Genomic DNA, 22229 nt, shown 5'->3' on the forward strand with positions numbered 1-22229 from the left:
TTGGATGGGACATAAAGCTGCGGACCCCTTGGTGCCTTTTGATAAGAGAAGGCTAATGCCAATGCCAGTTTTCTCTCCACCCTTCATCCTTTCCTGTCCATCCCTAATGGTGCAAATGACCTCAGCTGTCGGTTGCCTCCCCGAGAAACTACTACTACTACTTTTCAAATCAATGACTGTCAATGAAGGCATTGTAAAACTACAGATTTGACAATTTATGTAAAATAAATTTAAAATGCATTACAGATAAAATGTCAGCAAATACTCCAGCAATGTCTTTTCCTCCTGGACAAAAAATTTTTTGATGTTCATGTATTATGATAAATGTTAATGAAAATGGATTAAATGTATGCTCTAGAATTTCTTGCAAGGGGCCTGGTATCCTTCAATAGTTGACATATTTAGTTTAGAGAGAATGGAATGTTTTGGAACTCAAGTATAAAAACAGTTGAACAAGGCCCACTGGATTAATGAAAAAATTAGTTGTATAATGTTTTCTGGTGAAATTGAGGCATTGCTGTGAAGATTTCTGATGAAGCCAAAAAAAAAAGGAAACTGTAGTATAAGTTAAAAAGATGTTTTTTTTAATGCAACAGCAATCTGAAAATACTTAAAAAAAGCTCTCATTTAAGTTACATCATTGCATGAGAGGCCATGTCAGCAAAGCCATAAATAAATTTAAAATTACAGTACAGTCAAATTAATTTTAGGAGCTTATTAAGGAATGTATTCACGTACAAAGTTTGCATATTTTGCTCCCTCACAATTAGGATTGCTCTTGGAATCAACCAAGAATTGAGTCTTTGGTAGTGTGTGTTGATTCAATGGCAATAAATAGCTCACACATTTATCACATACCACCCTCTGGTCTAAGCATCAGACTGAGAAGAGTGAACATGTATTTTGAGGACATGCTTATCAGCTTCTTCTGCATCTGCAGCCAGCCCCATATTGTTTATCTCATTCGTCACTGAACCTTCCCTATCCTGATTTGCAATTTCACTCACACTACTTTCACGTTGATCGGAAAAGGATGCAGCATGACTCTCGCTGCTCATGCTTGCAGAGGTAGCTGCTTCCATATCAGCCACAGATGCATTGCTACTCACTTCTGTTACTGTTTCATTTCCATTAATGGATTCGCTGCAGTCATATTCCCCTGATAGTTTCAGGAAATAAATTTCATTAGTTGATTAATTTTGATTTCTATGAAAACAAATTGCATGTTTGCTTGATGATCTGCTTTCGTATAGGTATGGTTTATGTTGACAAATACCAGAACACACACTCAAACTAATCCTAATCCATCAAATTTATAGAAAATAAGCATCAACCTTTCAATTCTCAGTTGATTTTGACCAGCTTAATAATTTGATGTAATAAAAATTGTACAAATGAAACTCCAGGAAATATTCTATGAGCATAGTTTTCAGTTCTGTGTGTGATGACTTTTTTATACTTACTTGATTCACCGATATCTCTCTAATGTTTTGGGTAATTTCCATGGGATTTGTGATTGAAAAAGAAACAAATCACATCTACTTAGAATGCATTTACCAATATTCAAGATAATCGAATTTTCAGCAAAACTGTTGTGAATGGGTTATCTTTTTGGAAATTTTTTATGAAAATCTCTGACTAGAGAATACCGAATAAGTAAATTAATGGATATTTATATATTTTCTTTCTAAGATAGATATAAAAGGCAAATTTATATTTCTGACAAATGTGTGCATTGAAATCACTCCTGTTTATTACAGACTGTCATTATTATTATCAGTGCCTGAATGGGTATAAATTGAGTTTCATAATATCTGTACAACAATTGGATGCTAATCTCTTAACCTCTCTCAAGATCAATATTTTTGATAAGCCAGACAGTCATTAATGAACTGGTGGGTATTTTATAACCCATGCTGTCAGTAGTTAGTTCAATTGGATTAATGAGCTCTGGACTTCCCTTGCACCAACATGCAGTCATATTAGAACACGCTTAAATGTTCTAAAGGTCATGTTTTCTATATGGATATATAAAAAAGTCACATAGTTACCAGTTAGTCACCTAACTTTCTTATCATATGCTTCAAATACTTCCTTTATCACAAAAACCTTACAAATTGTAGCATGTGTCCCAGTGGAAGCCCAAGGCTAAATTTACATCATGGGTGAATGTAGTTCTTTATTATTTATTACAATCACTTCTGAAGGCTGGGTCACTATTGTGTAGTTTGCAGTTTGGCTTTCAGTGTTCACCTTATGCCCATGGCTTCACTTTAGATCACATAAGTATTATTTTTCCAAAATTAATAACATTATTTAATCATAAAACTATGCACGTGATTCAGTATCTTTTGCTGTATCTAGGATTTATTTCAGTAAATGTAGAATGGCCATCCAAACTAATGCAAAATTTCATAAGTAGGTAATCTATCATTAGCTGTGGGTCTTTCTTGATGTGAGTGGAAAGTTAGTCATTGTAATTGAATTCAATCTATTATTATAGTAATTGTTGTGAAGCACCATTCATTATAGTGAGCCATTATAGTTTTACCCGCAGGACCAAGTTTTCACCACATTAATTTGTTGAAGTGATTTTTTTGTACACCTCTGAACTCGGCACTAAGGGCCAGGAACTCCTTTTACCACTGCTCACTGTGCTCCTATGTGCATCCCACATTAAATTTACTTACCAAGAAGGCCATGTCTCCATTTAGTGCCTGCAATAACTAAGCGCCAAACAGCAAGAACTGCAAATCCGACTACTCCAGCAACAACCAGCAATATCATTAGAACCAGTTGTGCTGACGTTGATGATTTTTGATGTTCTTTTCACCAAGGATAGTTATATGAAAAAAGAAAAAAAAGAATTATTTATTATCAGTGGAGTTGTGTCAACTATTGAAGTTAATTTTCATGTGATGTAATCTTATTCTCACATGATATACACACATATTATATACCCCAGCTGACTATTCACATCTCCTTTTTACATGTGTAATCACTTGGTATATGTAGTGGTACTTAAAATAAATGCATTAATTTTTTTAATTTTATGCTTTACAGTAATTTTATCAGTCAGTCAGTTTGTGGATGACATTTTACAGAGGAATAATAATGTCTTTGAAGTTATTTGATGTATTAATATACCACTTGTTCTTTAGCCCAAGGACTTGAAAAAAATCTTTAATAATATTTATTTAGGTATCTCTGATATCTAACCCAAAAGTATTGCCTAAGAAAATAATTATTGTGATTTTTCATTTCCTGAAGTTTAAAATTTTGAGAGCTCTCACCTTGTGCTGTCAACTTTTCAGCTGTGCGGGCCCTGGCTATTATAAGTCCCTCATATTTCCTATCTCGAGACTGTCTAAGTATTCGTGGTTCTCTGACATCGTTGGTAGCTTCTGCTTCACCTTTATCATCTGCGTATCCAAGACCTTCCACAGTTGTATCAGGTCTATTACCAGATGATGGCAGTTGAATTCTATTTTGGAATAAATGATACATTATTTTGGGTCACTTATACAGGTATCCATGAATCTGCTACAGAGCAGGAAAAATGTATACATGTGTATTAATATATTAAAAAAATGAAATAATGCTTAATGATCCAATCTGATGATGTATAATCTTTTAACTGATGTAGATGATATATTTATTGCTGTAAAAAATGAGTCCAATTGCATATTATAAAAATTATATGCTTGTGTATGATATGCAGTGTAGTAGAGTATGGACATGTTTTCTTGAAATTTTGTGAATACACATGAAACAAATTACTGCAAAAGATATGTAATACATACATTGAGTGACATTGTTAGAATATGCTATTTTCTGTTGTTAGAGATAAAAACTTTACTCGTGTATCTTTTATAGCCGTAGGTTTGGGAAGGGAACACCAGGACTTGTATTGGATTTCCTCCCTAGTTCTCAAAGTGGCATTGCCTTTTGATTAGATTTGTTTGCTGGATTTGCAGAGTTGGTATTAACACTACCACAATGTTCATGTTAATCTGCAATGCCAAAAGGCATGAAAAATATAAAATATTTTCATATGGCTTTCTGCATAAGTATCAACAAAAAAATATGTGCCTCCCACATGACGTTCAGACTTCAATGATGGTGGCTATGGTTGCTCAAGTAGTCATGGGCACTGCAAAAGTTTGCAAAATTATACTTTCAAGTTTTCCTGGGTGGGTCATGAATGCATTGAATTAATACGTCCTTTTTATACATCAATAAGCTTTGGTGAGGCAATTTTGTAAATGAAAGTAAATCATCTCAGCAATACCTTTTGTTGTTTTCGAACCAAAGTGAATTTTGACATCCCCTTTTACTCACCCTGCTCGAACTGTTAGGGTACCAGGTTGGTAAGAACAAAGAACCAAAAATCTCCGAGCACTGTGAGTTAGAATGGATCGGGATTCCTGCACCATGACGAAAGCAGAGACTGCTGTCTCATTGATGGCTGAAACACTCCCGCCACCGCAGGCATCTTCCATGCCATGCTCTATCCTCAGAATGTATGTTGTTTTGGGGCTCTCTGGGTCACCATCCACCCAACAGCGACCTCTCCTCTGTTTCTTTCTTTTCCCTGTTCTTAAGCTGTCCTTTCTCTCCTTGGTATCAGGGTCATCAGTGGCATTTTGTACCAATGAATCATCTGGAATGCTATCATCCACTCCTTCAACGGCAATCCTTCCCCCAAAGTATGGTCCAGTCTCCACCTCGACCTCACTGAATTGTGGTAGGCATAAGGTTGCCTTCGCTGAAACTGATAAAATATAATTTTCAAAGGTATGCTCAACGATTGATTTTATTCTCTTTATTATTCAGTGTCATAGTTCTTCAATTTGTTATTTAATGTATACATGATTGGTTACTTTGGGAAATGCTATTTCATTCGACCATGGAATTAGAATTGTTATTGAGAGGACTTGAACACAATCTTAATTGCGAGTAGCCACTGCCATCAATTGCACTTCTTTGACATGTGTCAAAAGCAGTGTAACTCATAGGCATGTCTGACCTTGAGTTTTTCAAAAAAAAGGGTCAACGGTCAAATGTTTAACTTGCTGGGAAAGGTAACTTACATCCTTTTGTTTCCAAGACTATTGTTTTGCTTAAATTTGCCCTTAAATCACTGGAGATTAAGTCTTGATCTTCTCCAACTGCGACCGGCCAAACTTCAAAGGAGTAATTTGTGGCCATTCTCAGACCATCAATTTGAGCAAAAAACATCCGTATTGGAGAGTTGGGTGCCATAAGAACTTCATTGCTGGATGTAGCATTAATGACCTTGAATGGGAAGTAAGATAGAAAATGTAAATCTTCTTAGCCATTTATTTTGTTTAGTGCAGCGAAAAACAATCCTTACATTATTTTGTTTTGCATTTATTTTTTGTAGGTGGTCAATCAAGGATTTACCAGTTAGAAATAATAATTCTGACTAATTAAAATTTCTAACAAAATTTGAATTTATTTATACTTCAGCAAACACTAATTAATATGAGCTGTCCTATCAAAAGTGCTAATACAGAGATTATTGAGAGAGATTTGGTTGGAAATATTTCATTAATTGTGGTCAATTATCTTGAAGTTCATTTGAACGTGATTTCTTTAGACCTCACTCAAGTGATTTTTCATGAGCATTCTGTTGAATATCAGGAATATATTTAAAACTTTTTTAGTGTCTTAATGGCGACAGATTTTCACAACAGGCACAGCTTTTGAAGGAAAACATTCAGTTAAGAGATTTCCCAAACATAGTGATGCCGTTACTTTTTATGCTTATTCTTAGATTACCAGCGAATTTACATTTTATAATGTTGATGAACGACCAAATAAAGAGGCAATAACATCTTAACTTACAAAAACAGTATGTTCGAGTTTTCCAATTTTTTTCCTTTGGCTGCAATTCCAGTTGCATCGATGGAAAACATGATTAGCTGCATGAAAATATTTTCCTTAAGAGGATACTGAATCATTCGATCATAGAAATCTGTTCAAACTGTTGAGAGGAGGGTTCCTCGTCACCTTGTTCCGTCGGGCGCCCTTAGGGATCGCCGTCAAATCACGCAAGGCAATTTTAGGTTTTTATACCTCCCTATCCCTTTGTAAGAATCCGTAAGATATGGTATCCTTCCATCTCACGTAATTCCCGGATTTAATGTGTCCAACGGTCACATTTAAGAAAAAAAAGATCATTTAGATTCGGCCAAGAGTTTTTAACTTCAATAATCTGCTGTCAACTTCAATTACCGTTTAATTTCTAAAATAATGAATAAAAAACACCCACGTTTTTTATGTGAAAGTTCGAAATTCATGGGTTAACGTAGAATTATGAATGTTATTGTTACCCCAGATGGTCAGTACTACCTAATTGGAGATAATTATATAAATATCAATATATTTACACACTCATATATATATATATATATATATATATATATATATATATATATATATATATATAATATTTATTATTCAATTGAAGATTGTTGTAGCTGGGATTGTTATTGCTAAGCTCATTACTATTATGTGACGTGAATATCGTGTTGAACGAACTTGATCGTATTTTTTCACCTCTGCTTATAACAAAACAGCGTGTGCTCTTCTTACGGAGTGGTATTATTTGTTTTAAAAAAATACCAAAAATTAAGTTGGTGGGGTGTAGCAATTTCGCGAGGACTGTCAAAACTTATTTTCTTATGTTTGTTGTACTGAAATTAGGGTGCGTCTTGTATGCCGTCAAATACTAGTCCACTGGAAAAAGTACACTTCCATGAATTACCACTTATTATTTTTTATTTTAGTGGTATCAAAACACATGCATGCAGTGAAATGAAACATTTTGTAACTTTTTCAACAGGTTGATAAATACTGAAATAATTCTGGAGCGACAGTTGCACTGGTGAGCATTTGAACAGCGCGTTCTTTGGTGATTAATTATGACTAAAATTCTCTCTTAGTAAAAAAATGACAAATAATTCATTGTTACGTACGTTACGTTAGGTTCCTCCCCAACGTCCTCTTTGCTCCCCTTAAGGTAACACGATGACATGCAACACTCCCTCTCGCCCCACAAAGGCTTTACGTTATTTAAGGACTGCCTCTCGGACGGGACCAGTTGTTTTACCCCCCCGCGGAGGATGGCTCTTTTCTTGCCCCTGCACCGAATTCGAAAGAGCGGTAAAGGGATTGAGCCCGAGAAGGGGAGCGGTCGGCCTCCCAAGGCCACGATCTCACGCTCGGATGGTGCCCTCGAGGGCATCCCGAGTGTGCGTGGCGAGGGGGTGTGCCGCCGCCGTCGCATGGTGCGCGCCTGCCTCTCCTTCCCGCCTCACCTGCAAGCGGCATCGATCCTGCCCCCACGCCTGAACCTCGCAGTAGTTCACGCGGAACCCGTAGGTGGGCGCTGGGTACATCCGATCGCACTCCCATCGCAGCGTGACGCTCCTGAAATCTGGCTCTCCCATCAGGTGGCGAACCCCTGTTGGGGAAAGAGAAAGGTGAGAGGATGGCGGGGGGGGGGGGAATGGGAGATCATATTAGGTACATCATCAGAAATGGTTAGTGACGAGTTAAACGTTTATGAGTTAGGCCAAAAAGTTAACTTTTCGGGTGATTCTTACAATTCGTAAATTGATTTTTTCTATTAACATTTTGACGGAACGCGTTGGTTTACTTACACTTGAGCCTAGTGTGAACTTGACATGTCAAAAGTCGAGCCGTGAGACGAAAGGAGAGCCTCCTGAGAATGATTTTAGGTTCGTACCAATGCGAGACAAACTGATAGAGAATGTCATTAAGATACTTCTCCTCATCTGGAGAAAAATATAACAGTTGGTCTGCCTCCATAATGATTCATCTTTTCTCTGAGGAATAGGACATTTTTTGAGAAGACTTTTCGTGGGATTGAAAATATATTTATCAAATTGATTTGGGGCTGAACTTAAAAATTAATTTGGATATAACTTAACTGAAATTAATTATAAGGAGCTTCAAGCATTTTACTTAGCTTAATTAAAAGCATTACACAAGTTAATTTTGCAGTCTACATCCTTTGCTCTTTGCGATTTTTCTTCGCGTGCCAAGGGCCCCTCACCTCGATAGCATTCACTGAGTGCGTGGGCGTGAGCTTGCGCTTAAAATTTTTATCTGAGCGCGGCTTCGTGTTTTTAAACCATTTACCGCGTTGGTGAATGCCTCATTAATGCCTCTTGAGGGTAAAATATGCCCAAGCCTTTAAGAGTAATGCCCTTCGGATGTCGTGAAAGGTAACGTGCGCGCGCTCGCGGACTTGAGGACGTTAATGTTTTTGACATCTAATTAAAGCCAATACTGACCTTGGAGGCAATGTTTATTTCACTGCAACGGTTTTGAGGACAAAAACTGCAGTGAGATTTTGTTGAGTGAGTTTAATCCGTAGGCCATCCGATGATGCTTGACGGAGGGTGTGAGCTCGAATGACAAGAGGGGATCGAGATGGTGCGGGGGCTAACGTACTGGCTTCCCACCCTGAGGGCGCGGGTTCAAATCCCGGCGGTGTTGAATATTTTTCAAAGGGATCTCGATCCCTACTTGAGGTGCTTTGTGGAGGGCACTTTGAGTGAGTACGCCGTCCGTCGGATGGGACGTTAAGCCGCGGACCCCTTGGCGCCTTTCGTAAAGAGTAGGCTAATGCCGACGCCGGGTTTCTCTCCACCCTTCATCCTTTCCTGTCCTTCCCCTATGGCGCAAATGACCTTAGCTGTCGGTCGCCTCCCCTCAAAACTACTACTACTACTCGAATGACAAGAGGCGAGAAAGGGATTTAGGGAATTGAATTAGGATTGGGGAACTTTTGGGCTCCTCGGTATTGCGTATAATTCGTGGAAGATAGGAGTATCCACCTCTCAATTTCAGTTTTGATTTTTCATTTGTTCATTAATATCCAATGAGAAAAGAAAATGTAAGAGCTTTACAGAGAAGAAAATTGAGATGGAGGCTTCATATAATTGTGCACGGGTTAAAAAAAATAAATAAACAGTATTGTTTTTATTGCAAAAACTAGTTGACTATTGCATAGACTATGGTTCACCAAAATACCATTAACATATAATACCTTCTAATTCTATTACATGTTTAGTCAAATACTTATATTGAAAGATAATGACCAGACATCGTTTAGGAAATTATTTCGGAGACTTTTCTTCAATTTTTTTTGGTACGAAAAAGTATAGGGTTATATTGAGTAACAAATTAAATAAACATCAATAAGGAAACCAGTAAAATGATATCAGAAAATATGGAATTAATGGGGAAAGACCCTATTATCCATTCTCAACCCAAATATTTGATTTTTTTTAAAACTAGTGAAAGGACTCTTTTTTAATGATATTATCTGGCAGGGAGTTAAAGAGCTACCTTCCAGTGGGGAGGGTTTTCATAGGTTGTACCACGAAGATAAAGTTCTTTGTTAATGTAATCGGTTTGCTCCTCTTGTTAGGTTGTTACGTCTACTTTTTTCGCCAGAAGGCAATACACCACCGTTTAGTTTACCAGTTTATGCCAAAGCAATAAATATGAGTATTTCACTTGCTCCTGTAATAATAGCACTAACACTACCTTTAAACGCTTAGTCGGTTATCGACCGAAAAGGAACACCATAAGTATGAAAAATGATTTCAGTGCTTATTTGCAGGACAGATATAGCATGAGATAAAAGCTAGTTCCACAATTTCATGCTATTGGCCGGTTCGTTCAAAATTAAATTCAGGGAAAGGGATATGGGCACATAAAAGGACGATCACAAGTCTAGTGGGGAAGGTGAAAGGGTGCGGATTCCAAGCAGAAAGTCTCTTTGACCGGGACTCGAACCACGGGCCTTCGGCTTCCTGAGTCGATGCTCTACCACGGAAGATGTTTTTAGATGGCATAAAGGCTGTTGATGGTACTTCTGGAGGACTGAAAATTGGAAAAATGTAAAAAAACATGTAAATAAAATGTAAATAAACATGACCTACGTTAACTGTTAGGGGCGGCTGAAGACTTAAATAGGGGAATTATCTTGAATGAATGGGTTGAAGAATGCGACTGTCAAGCAATAAATAGTATTGAAAATGATTGAGGAGAGACTGAGACTGATACAACACCCATAACGCTGCCCATAGAAGTTGGTTTTGTCGATGAGTATGAGAATACGCATGTGGCAAGCGATGTAAACAAGGCCGTGCCGAAATAAGTGATACGGTTAATTCAAGTAAGCCAAAAAAATATTTCTGAAATGCGCTCTTTTGGGGAAATTTAATAGGTGATGCTACACATTTAAAAACAAAAAGAAATGACATGATAGTCTTTCAAATTCAAGTGGCAGGGGTCTCAAATTCATAACCACTGTGCAGCGGGAATATTATGCTGATGAAATGAACACTGACGGAGAAAATATTGACTCCGGCAGTAGCTAAAATTTTGGGCACAAGGTCCCTTTGACAGCAAAGTTGAATCACTTAAAATCCATGGTAACAGGTAATTTACTGAATAAGTACTATTACTGACCTACAAGTTCGTGCGATAGCCAACTGATAGCGTACCAGTTTTACGAAATAGAGGAGCAGTTACTTTAAATAATTTTTAGCGTACCAGTTTTACGAAATAGAGGAGCAGTTACTTTAAATAATTTTTACTGAGTATATTCAATGTGAACATAACTTCAAATGTTATTAATGATCTATTTTATTTCTTTAAAATTTGATGAAATAGAATGGAGGTTTTCGAAGAGAGGTTAGCGTTAGTGCCATTATCATTAGCGAGCCTCTACTTGAGTTCATCCATGCATTGCATGCATGCATGCATTAGTTTACTGCGGGTCTCAGCATTTAGCATTCGGTTGATCCGGTGATATATGCAGGGGAAGTTCCATAATTCCAAGAGGAAGAAAGTTTACATCTCGAATTTAGCCGTAATTGTTCTCCATATAACAACCTATCCGTATGGAGAATGAAATCAGGATTCCATTTATGGAATAATTTTTTCCGATCATGATACGGAAATGATTTTTTTTGGGAGAGGTATTCTTTTATGGAATGTGTATGCATTTTTGCTGTGAATTAACTTTGTGAAAAGCCTTAATACGGCCTATCGATCGTCTAGAAATTAAATAGAAATTTAGCCGATTTCAATTTGATCTCCGTTCATGAAAATGAAATGGTAATTTATGGAGGCTTTCTTGGTTCCTATACCTTATGCGGAATATTCCTTCGTCGCCAGTCGGAATCTATTATTTATGAATTTGAGCACCTGATTGACGGATTGGTTATGTCGCTGGTAATTTTTAGGGTGGATTCCTCAGCAGCGCACAGACATAATATTTCATGAAAAGCACACAGTCCCATGGGGAAATCCAAATGAAGTAACTTTTTGAAATTTAAATATTTATATGCTTGAGATGTGCGTTATTAACTAGCTTTGGTATAGAATGTGAACGAATGGCAAACATATACTAAACACTCGGGTAGGTTTGACGTGGTCCCTTTATCATTAATTTAGCTAATTTCAAATAGTGTGATGAAGGCGTTTCGGCGCAAATCCATGGGAAGGGACTACGCCCTTTCAAAGTCGTTCATCTTTTTATAAACCTGGATTCCGATGCTGCACAATGTCCTTTCGCGCAACTGAACATCAGGTCATACTCCAGGATAGTTTTTCTCGTAACGTAGATCCGGAAGACCGTTGATAGGATCACCCGGATTCAGGTTTCGGAGCGGCTGGGAGATTCTATCGGAAGACCACTCATGCTCTCGCAAAACATTTTAATTAGCAGGGGCCAACAATGGTTGGGGAGGGTGGGAGAAGGTAATTCGATTCCTCCAGCACCACTTCCCTCCGGCCGCCTGCAATCAAGCGGGACTTCACTCTGAGGCGTTGTTTTCCACAGTCCTGCTCGATACTTGGCCGTTAACGGTAATACCTTCTGGCAATCGCTTCCCACCCCATCTTCACTCCCCTACACTCCCCTTTTCCCTCTCGCCCGATTCTTATTTGGCGGCATTCCAACCAATTACGACCCGACAGTTTCCCTGCAACCACTCTCTCTCCAGTTTGAATGCCATCTCCGCACAGCCCTTCTCCGACGGTGATATCAGATCCGTGAAAGTTCCGGATTGTGCGGTAGAGCAGGTGCCACCGAAGCCGTTGATTTATGTACGATTTCGTAGAGGAAGCGATTCAGGGATGTAATGCGATTAAAAAAAAATATTTAAGTTTTCTCCTTGTTCTAGGCACCGTGCAAAAGTAATAAGAAATCGAGAGGTTTTAGAGAATAATATGCTAAATATGATGGCAATTGTGCGTTAGTATGAGAAGTAGCTTTCCTAATGTGACTTACAAGGAAGAGCGTCTCCTTATTTTAAGTTTAATAGCTTATTAGACACGTTTAAAATCATTACTTCAGATATTACGTGTTTGAGTTACATAGTTTAATTGATATATTGAGGTGGTTTTTGTATTTTCGTTTTTTACACCGTAAAATCGAACGCGCGACCATCAAAAAGTTCCTGTTTAGTACTGGACAGCTCAAAAGTGCATGGATCAAGTTGCCATAGACACGTCAAAACATGCATGGGAATTATGTTGAATATACCCGCAGTATTTCGTATTGTAATTGGTTAGCTTGCCGAAAAAAATCCAAATCCAAGTTTAAATTCACAATAAATCATTACATCTGCCAAAAGTAAATGTTATTTTACTTTTTTTATCTTTGTATTAGCTCCTAGCCAACATAAGCACCGCTTCAAGAGATTACTTAAAGGCGATATCTCGTCTATTAGAATAATTTTGAAATTATCTAAATGAAACTTTTTCGTTTTTTTTTCAATTTTTTGTGAATAATTTGAAAATGCTTTATTACATCCATGACAAACACGAGGATATTGCATTTGCGAAGCGTAAGGGACAATAACTCAGTTTACTTTGAGCTTCATGTACGCGCGATATGTACTATTAACAATGTTTTTAAAAATATTTTTATAATAAAAATTAAGTACCTTAAATTAAAAATGTTTCGTTAAATAGAAATTGTTCTATTTATTCTTTTTGCAACAAATGTTCTACTTTTGCATGGGTTTAGAAAAAGGGATGAAATGGGAAATGTCATTTATTGTTACTCGCTTTTAATAAAATTCGTTTTGTAGAATTCAAATTTGAAATAGTTTATTCACCAACTTTTCTTTGTTCAATCGACTTAAAACTTCCTATTCTTGTGTATTTCCACTGACAATGTAATATTTTATCACATTTCAGTTGATCATCCACTCTATCCTCCACACCCTTTCCTCCCAAACTTCCCACCAGTTCCCCGGATTTACATGTTCTATGACAATCCTAACCAGAGTACCTATGGGAAGGTGTGGGTTGGCAGAGCTCAAATTCGATTCTATTCTCCCCCCCTCCTTTCCAACCTTGCCAGAATGCTCTAACAATTTGGGTGTCTAATCCTTGGGTGAAGGTTTGAATCTCGCAAAGAAAGCCTCCTCTTTTATAGGGTTTGAGGGTTGCAGATAGTTGGAACTTGGGTGTCGTTAGGTAACAAGTGATTGAGCTAAGTTTGAGGAGGGAATGATACCAAACCTTATTAAAAATACCGAAAGTACAAAATGAAAAAAAAGCTTTTGTGACTCATAATTTTATTTCTATCTTAAAAAGTTGAAAATAAATATTTCATCAGTATTCATTATTTTTGTCATTAGGTTAAAAAGAAATAGTGGCAATATATTTATTTTACTAATGAGATTTCATTGACAAACGGCCCACGCTTTATCCATATTTATATGAAATAATTTTGACCCCTATACAAAAATTAATTTCTTTTGTTAAGTGCACATTGAAATAATAGCATCTTTAAAAGATTAAAAAATATATTTTACGTCCAAAAATATTCTCTTAATTACTTAGGAATTTATCTATGTTTGTTCGTAGTCTTGCCCAAAAGTGTTGCATTTCCCAACAACGTAATATAACACCTGGCCCTACGATGCGCTGAAATATGAAGTTACGGGAAACAATGGCGTGTTGCACGTGACGCTGCCTTGAAATATATTGCTTTCGTCGGTACGATTCGCCCGCCGAGACCTATGAAATACTTCAGGAAGCTCATGGGGGGTCTTTTCTTTCTTATTGCAAAACTAAAAAAAGGTTAAAAATTTTTAAAGAGAGTGACATTAATTCTATTTTAATGGAAGGTGGACTCGGAGCGCCTGTCGCCGCTCTTATGTTATTAAACTTTAACACTGCTGCCGCCATTGTGAGAGAAGATGGTCGTATGACGTTAAAAGAAGTATCATGAATGTTGAAATTTTACATTTTACATGTTGGTAAATTGAAAAACTGAACAGGAGAGGTGTCTTCGCGAAATCCAATGCGAAATTGCGATTGTCCCGCATATGATAATGTGAAGTTTCTCCTTCTTTCTCAATATAGTCCAGATTTTGTCCTATTTGACGTTTTTCTGTTTTCCTAATGTGAAGAAACATCCTCGTGGAAAGCGTTTTTCTTCTTCACAAACGGGCGTAGGCGAACCGAATATGTTTTAACTTGCGACGTTTGCCGCGGGCACAATACTGGAGTCGAATTAAGGTAACTTATACTGCACATACATACATACATAACACATTAGACTAAAAATACCACATACCATTTTTACACGATAAATGCTGAAAATATAGTTTGTCCTGAACACTCTTTTTGAACAGATATCCCATATTCGCTCCATAGTTGTGTGAACATACCTTATTTTTTTCGGACAATAAATAACTAACTCTCGGATGATTGGGAATGCTGGATTAATGCAGAGGTGTAATAAAAACTCTTGATGTTGACCGTTGTTTTGTGGGATTAAGAAACATGATTTTTGAGGCAAGAGGATGAGCGTTGATGGTTGGCGCATGGGATGCGACTGTAGAAAAGAATGGAAAAGTCAAAGGAAAGCAAAACAAACGAAGAAGTACGAGGCGTAATAGGGAACGATGGCAAGTATTTTGGAAGAGATTCGAAGAGGTTAGGAAAATTGAACGGAGAACATATTTAGTGGGAATGAAATGTTGAAGATTGTGATGGCGGGGAAAATGTTGCGTAAGCGAGGTAGAGGGATGAAAGGAATAGCTATTTTGGATGGAACGAAGGGAGGTAGGAAGTCTGTGGATTTGGAGAATGTTTTACTGTAGTTAACGGTTTTATGGTGTTTAGTGTTGCCATAGGTGGGGCTTAAGAGGGAGACAGTTCCCGCAAGTCCCTGGTTCCATCACAATCCTACCTTGACTAGAACTGTTGATAATAATTCAAACCATATTGGTCATGTCGCTAGCTTTCAACATCATATCATAAACAGATCGTCGATTTATGAATACGTAAATCATTACATAGAACGATGAAAAAGCTTATTTTACTTGAAACTTCAATTCCTAATCATCCACTTCAATTTCTTTTACCCCTTGATATGGTTTATTTGTGGGTCGCGGTAGTCCAGGGGGTAGAGCGTTGGACTACTGACCGGGTCCCGGGTTCGATTCCCCGGCAAGGCACTCTGGGCACCTGCAGTTCCACCCGAGCTATGTGATTTTTCGGGTGCCAGATCATTCTGGGAAACCATGACCGGCACAGGGAAAGTAACTGGCCCCCCTACTCTGACGTGTAAATTTTCACACGCCGTCGGGCTTAGTACTGGGTGAACTCTGCCATCACCTACCAATCCGACCTTCGGGTTGATTACTGTGTTTATGGTTTTATTAAATATTAATGTTCATGTCAAAGTGAATATTTATACATGTATGACTTGGCTTGCGTCCTAGCACCCCATACTTAACGCCCTTAAAATGGCTCTCGGGTTATCGTGTAGATGTGTATATATAATACATATATATTATATATATATATATATATATATATATACTGTATATATATGTATGCGTATATATGTATGTATGTATATATATATATATACACACATACATACATATATATATATATATATATATATATATATATATATACGTATTCAAACACGAAATCCCGCCAAACGGCGAACAAATGCTCATTTACATGGAAACAGATATAAGGAAAAATATATACATATACAGGTAATATATAGTATAAACACAGTAATCAATCCGAAGGTCGGTTTGGTAGGTGATGGCAGAGTTCACCCAGTACTAAGCCCGACGTCGTGAAATTCACACATCAGGGTAGGGGAGCCAGTTCCTTTCCGTGTGCCGGTTATGGTTTCCATGGTATGGTATTTTCGGGTACCAGGAAGATCTGGTACCCGAAAAATTACATGCTTGGGTGGAGCTGTAGGTGCCCAGAGACTTGCCCGGGAATCGAACCCGGGACCCTCCGGTCAGCTGTCCAACGCTCTACCCCCTGGACTACCGTGATTTATATATATATATATATATATATATATATATATATATACATACACATATATATATTCATTTATATACATATATATAAATCTACTTTTATTTGTTCGGTTTACTGTCAAAATTCCATAACTTGAACTCCTGTGCGTCGAATTTTCGAGTAGTCGAAGGTAATTTGAATTCCGTCGGTGTTCTTTATTATTCCACTCGCCCCTCCAGTTCTGTGACTCAATACCAGCAACTCAAATCATTCGATAACCCAATTAAATGTTTCTTCCCCCTATGACCAATTCATAGTTTCCCTTCCTCGTTTTTTCTGCCCCAGTTTCCACGGCGATTGTGGCGCGTCCTCGCAGGCCGCGTCCTCGCCTCGTTAGAATCTACGGAGGCTCAGTTTTCCTTTCGTTAGGAAGACGAGATTCGGCCCACTTTCCTCTCGCCGGCGACACTATTTCGTTCTTTCCGACAAGTCCTTCATCGTCTCCGCGTCCCACACTTCGTGGCCCACTCGATCCCTCACGAGAAGCGCCCCGTGGGCGTTCTAATCTCTTCCAAACATTCCATCTCGAGCGGACTAAGCGGACTGATTTTAACGTGAGATGATTTTGAGGAAATCCGTTCCTGCCCTTCATCTGACCATTTCGACTCGAGTCTGTTTTCTCAAGGCTTGTAGTCACCCGCAATTTTCAACTCACCACGAGTTATCGCCACAATAATTTCGCCTCTGAATCCCTAAAATTTTCTCCGGGGAATTTTAGGGATTCGGAGGGGGGATTTGGACCAATATTCTGCAAAATGTGAAGTTCTGTAGATAATGAGCGTTCAGCAGCAAATAGCAGTGTGATTTTAATTTATTATGTGGGATTCGATATAGTTTATTGAGCATCACAGATTAAAAATGTCTGTCTGAGGAATTCACCTCTTGCATCTTCGGAAGGGGGAATTATAAAGAAGAATGAGCTATAGGGAAAGTGGGGGGGATGGAGTAAACAAGGTTGAGAACCATTGGTTTGAGGATACTGAATCGAAAACTTGTATTGCATCTGAAAAATATAAATTTCTCAATGTGTACTCCCACGATACGTCCGACTGGAGGGTTTAATGCAGAGCTGAAATGCGGGTCAATTGAACCAGAACCACATGACCCGACTGTATATCATCGAAATTGACGATTATTATTATAGCCATTTCTATCAACTCGCGAGCGTCAGCGGTCTTCCTTGCGACGGTCGTCTGAGTAGACTTTGGTAAATCTCTCCGCACCAGCGAACGCATCTATGCTTCATCGAAGGAACACCGCCGCACATTTTAACCGTGCCTCGGCTGTGACGCGCTTATCGTCCTAACTTTTGGGTTGCCGACCTAATTGCTTTTCAACGGGTAATGAGGCTACGACCTCCCTCACTATATTCCCTTACGTTCTTCCATCAGTGAACCAATGCGAACTCCTTCGTAAAAACAGCTCTTCCGCAAAGAGGACTACTTAAACGACCTTACGTCGAGCGATTGTTTCATATTTCCCGATGCATGAAGTGAACGGACGCCTTCGTAAATTAATAATCCCGTTTCATAAATTTTCATTAGCTCTGAGTGAGATTCCGCTCATTACGTCCGGATCGCGTCGAATGCAGGGCCATAACTCCAGAAATCAAAGAAGCGCTGGGTCGAGCACACGCGTATGGGACCGAGAGCGGTCGCACCTACCCGTGATGACGTAACTTAAGGCATAAGTTGACTCGTCTTCACACTTTTTAAGTCGCTAAGATCACTCGATCGTTTTTGAGAGTGCATACATTTCGATGAATTTGAACATATTACCTAAGATCGTCTATTGCATGCACATGCTGAAATAATGGGAAATTTCCGGGATATTTTCTTCAGTAAATATAGGTTTTTAACTACCAAACTAACTTAACCTAATGGCCGATGCAATATTTTACGAATACATTTCACTCTCTGCATCAATATACTTGCTAAAAGGAGATATAAGATACTTGAAATCATAGGTTTTTGTTCCGGCAGCCGTTTCAGACTGTAATGTTCATTAAAATTCGCTTTAAAAAGGTTTTGGTTGCATTTACACAATTCGAAATGATCGAAAGTCGTCAACATAACTTTTAATGAACAAATAAGTTCGAATTATAATTCCCACCTTCCATTAATTACCAAGAACCCAGTTTTTTTCCCGTAAATTATCGATGAGTTCTGAGGTAAAATCAGGTTCTCGCATTTTGTAGGTCGGTAGTCATTAAAAATCAGAAACACGCGACTACTTTAAATTACCGCTCCAATCGACGTAAGTAACTCAATTACGAGGGAAAGGTGTTTGAGAGGTAAGACAAAGATGAAGTACTGGGAAATTTCTCATTGGCCAACTACGGATGGAGAAAGCTTTTCCGATTGTTGGGCTTAGCTAACAAACTCCAGTTTTGTGAGAAGTTTGATTATGTAACCTTGTCTACGTGAAGTGTATATTGAAGTTAAGTCTGCCTTTTATTATGCATGAGTATTATCTTATGTCTTTCATTAATGTTAATTGGTCTTCAAGGTTACCGCTAACCTGTATGGCCCTTGTTATTTCGGTATTTGACCGATGAAATTTGGCTCTTGATGAGCGGAGATTATTTCAAATCCATCGGTAAAAGGATGCAAAACTCGAAAGACTACGGTCGTTATATGCGGAGTCGTTATCTCTGAAGACTTAACAACTACGCATAAGGGAGTCCTCGTTTAGTTACGTAACGATCCATTGCTGGGAAAGAGAGGACCGAGGGGAGTTGGCGTTAATTGGTGATTAAAGAACAGTGCGATGTACAATTTCACTTTTCTACTTTGCGCACGCTTCCCTGGCAGTGACGCAATAGTCACATTCAGTCGTACTGGAGGCTACTGGGGTCGTTAGAATCAATGAAAAGAATTCCGTGGCATAATACTTTGAAAGGGAGGGAAGGAAAAAAAGCCATAGAATTGATTGAACATGCAAACATCAGCTGTGAATGAAAAGATTAAGGGTGAAAATAATGAGAGTCATTAACACGCGGGTAGAATCTTAAAAAGTATTCAATTTATAATGTACGTACATAAATTTGCCGGAGAAAATGATCCACAGTAAGATATTTCGTTAATTCTTTCCATCCAATGTTGCTCGTGACCTGTTTTTTTTGCCAGTAATTATGATCATACGTATATCGCCATCATATTTCTTGCACAATAAGTAATTTAATGAGCTTCGTAGTGAGCTACTTGGTTTTTAATACCTTTAAGGATCATATTTGATTATACCTATGCTGTGCTTAGAGGGGTATTTTCTAAAAGGAAACAATAGTTAAACTTAAAAGTACCAAGCTTTAAACTTGTATTATTGTGCATAATTGATTCCAGAAGGTTAAATATATATCTTTGATATGAAAGTAGTTGCTTTTATTATTATTATTATCAGGGTACCGACTAAGGGTAGGTTTTTGGTAGACCATGGCGCTACACACTAACTGTGCTCCTAAAACCTAAAATATATATGACAAAAATATCCTTAAACCCCAGACTGCATCTTACAATAACTCATTAATTAGTTCTGCATACTATCTCCCTTAATTCCATCCAAAATGCCTATTCATTATCTCCCTATACCTCACTTTCCAAACATTCTCTCCGCTATCTTAGTCTTCAGCATCCCTCTGCCACATCTCAGGATCTCCTGCATGCACTTTACCAGCCTCCTTCGAATTCCTTCAAACGAACATTTTTCCTTCTTTAACTATGCCTACAACTTTATCATTGACTGGGATTCGAACACCGGATGGAACACCGGCAAGTGGAAAGATCCTGTGTTCGAATCCCGGTCAAGGAAATATTTTTACTCTTGCGATCTGTTCGATTCCGCCTTCCCTACCTCTCTTGTCTTCGTCCTGTATGTGTGTTCCTATCCGTTTTCCTCATATCTATTTCCATGTGAAAGAATATTTGTTCGCCGTATGGCGGGATTTCATGTTTATTTATATTCAAACACGAAATCCTTTCATTCCTACCTCGAGTTCTTCCCAAGCCTCTTTAATCATTTCCTCTGTGTACAGGTTGAACAGCAACCGTGATAATGGGCAACCCTGCCTTACACCTCTTCCTAACACTGCCCATCCGGACTCCCCGTTCCCCACCCGCACCTGAGCAGTCTGAGACATGTACAGGGTGAGGATTAGCCTCCTTTCCCTCCAATCTATTCCTATTTTCTGCAATATACTCATTAGTTTTTCCCAATTCACTCTTTCAAACGGTTTTTCGAAATTTACGAAACACGCATATACCTCCTGGTTGTGTTCTATATTCCTCTCGATTAATAATCTCATTACTGCAATGGTATCTCGTGTACCTCTCCCCTTCCTAAACCCAAACTGATCATCCCCTAAGTAATCATTTGCCCTACTCTCTATCCTTTTGTTTACGATCCTGAGAACAACTTTAGCTGCGTGGGATATCAGACTAATTGTCCTGCAGTCCTTACATGACGTAGCCTTTACCTATGGTATCTCGTGTACCTCTCCCCTTCCTAAACCCAAACTGATCATCCCCTAAGTAATCATTTGCCCAACTCTCTATCCTTTTGTTTACGATCCTGAGAACAACTTTAGCTGCGTGGGATATCAGACTAATTGTCCTGCAGTCCTTACATGACGTAGCCTTTACCTTTTTCGGAATAGGAACGAAAACTAATCTCAAAAAGTCTTCCGGCCAGATTCCTTCCTCATATATACTACGGATCAGCCCATATAGCTTCTTCCTCCCACATTTTCCTGAGCATTTTAAAAGTTCCGTGGGAATGTTATCCACCCCCACGGCCTTATTTAGTTTCATCACCCTTAATGCCCTTTCTATCTCATCGTCTAGTATGCCTGAACCTAAGCTGTCTTCCTCTACGTCATATTCATTTTCAATGTCTAACTTTGTTGGTCTATGTTCCAGTAATAACTCCAGTAATCCCCGCTATCCTTCCATCTCACCTCGCATAGACCTAAAATATCTATTTTTCCCCTTTCCATCTATCGCTTAACATTCTCTAATTTCCCTGTCCTCATCATCGTCCTGACATTCCACGTTCCTATTCTAACTAATTTGGTCTTCTTCTCCTGCGTCTTCTGTCCTTCTGCTGCTGGTTTTCCCTTGCAAGGGTTTCGTGGGATGACGACCGCGGAAGCCTTGCCTCCCACACGGCCGATTGGGCCGAACCCCGTAGTTGCCAGGGCTCAAAATCTCTGTATAGTCCATCATGTTAATCTTGGGAATGATAATTGAGGTGGTTTCCCGTTGCCTTCCTCAATAGTGTTTTTAACGTGACACCATCACTTACTGGCCGCCCCACTGGGGTCAGACGCCATTGCAGCCGCCTCACTGAGGAACAGACGCTGCGTGGACTACCTTTCGTCTGGCTCCTAACCTTCGACCTATCTGGCATGGGTGACCCTACCAGGAGCAATAATTATTACTCCCGCCAGCACAGCTCTAGGGGTCATCGGAACGCGCAAGCCCTTCCACCACGTCAAGGTTGTAGTCAGGGGAGGGATATACATATATATATATATATATATATATATATATATATATATATATATATATATATATATATACACACACACATATATATACATATATATATATACATATATATACATATATATATATATATATATATATATATATATATATATATATATATATGTATATATTTCTATTTATGCACATCTTATAAAGTATCAATTTCCAAGGCTTACTTAATGGAAATGGAGTATTTGGCTAAATTTTCGGGTGATCGGGTTCCCATAAGGGTGGACCATTAATCCTCGC

At 38.4% G+C, this 22229-nt stretch overlaps 1 protein-coding gene across 2 annotated transcripts in view; it reads right to left on the bottom strand.

The window, feature by feature from the left end:
* Positions 1–608: 608 nt before the first annotated feature.
* The window catches only part of LOC139693921 (uncharacterized), a 72626-nt gene continuing 51005 nt past the window's right edge, over positions 609–22229 (bottom strand). Inside the window, exons 3-8 of one of the 2 annotated variants that reach the window (XM_071592256.1) lie at positions 7347–7492; positions 5094–5298; positions 4342–4774; positions 3294–3484; positions 2691–2825; positions 609–1159 (exon numbers count right to left, since the gene is read on the bottom strand). In XM_071592256.1, the coding sequence (XP_071448357.1) occupies positions 870–1159; positions 2691–2825; positions 3294–3484; positions 4342–4774; positions 5094–5298; positions 7347–7492 (1400 nt within the window). In that variant the 3' untranslated portion in view covers positions 609–869. Of the gene's footprint in view, positions 1160–2690; positions 2826–3293; positions 3485–4341; positions 4775–5093; positions 5299–7004; positions 7162–7346; positions 7493–22229 lie in introns of those variants that run through there. The other variant, XM_071592257.1, reaches the window with a different exon arrangement.

Source organism: Hetaerina americana, unplaced genomic scaffold, assembly GCF_022747635.1.
Source record: "Hetaerina americana unplaced genomic scaffold, ioHetAmer1.1.p SCAF_5, whole genome shotgun sequence".
Taxonomy (NCBI): Eukaryota; Metazoa; Arthropoda; class Insecta; order Odonata; family Calopterygidae; genus Hetaerina; species Hetaerina americana.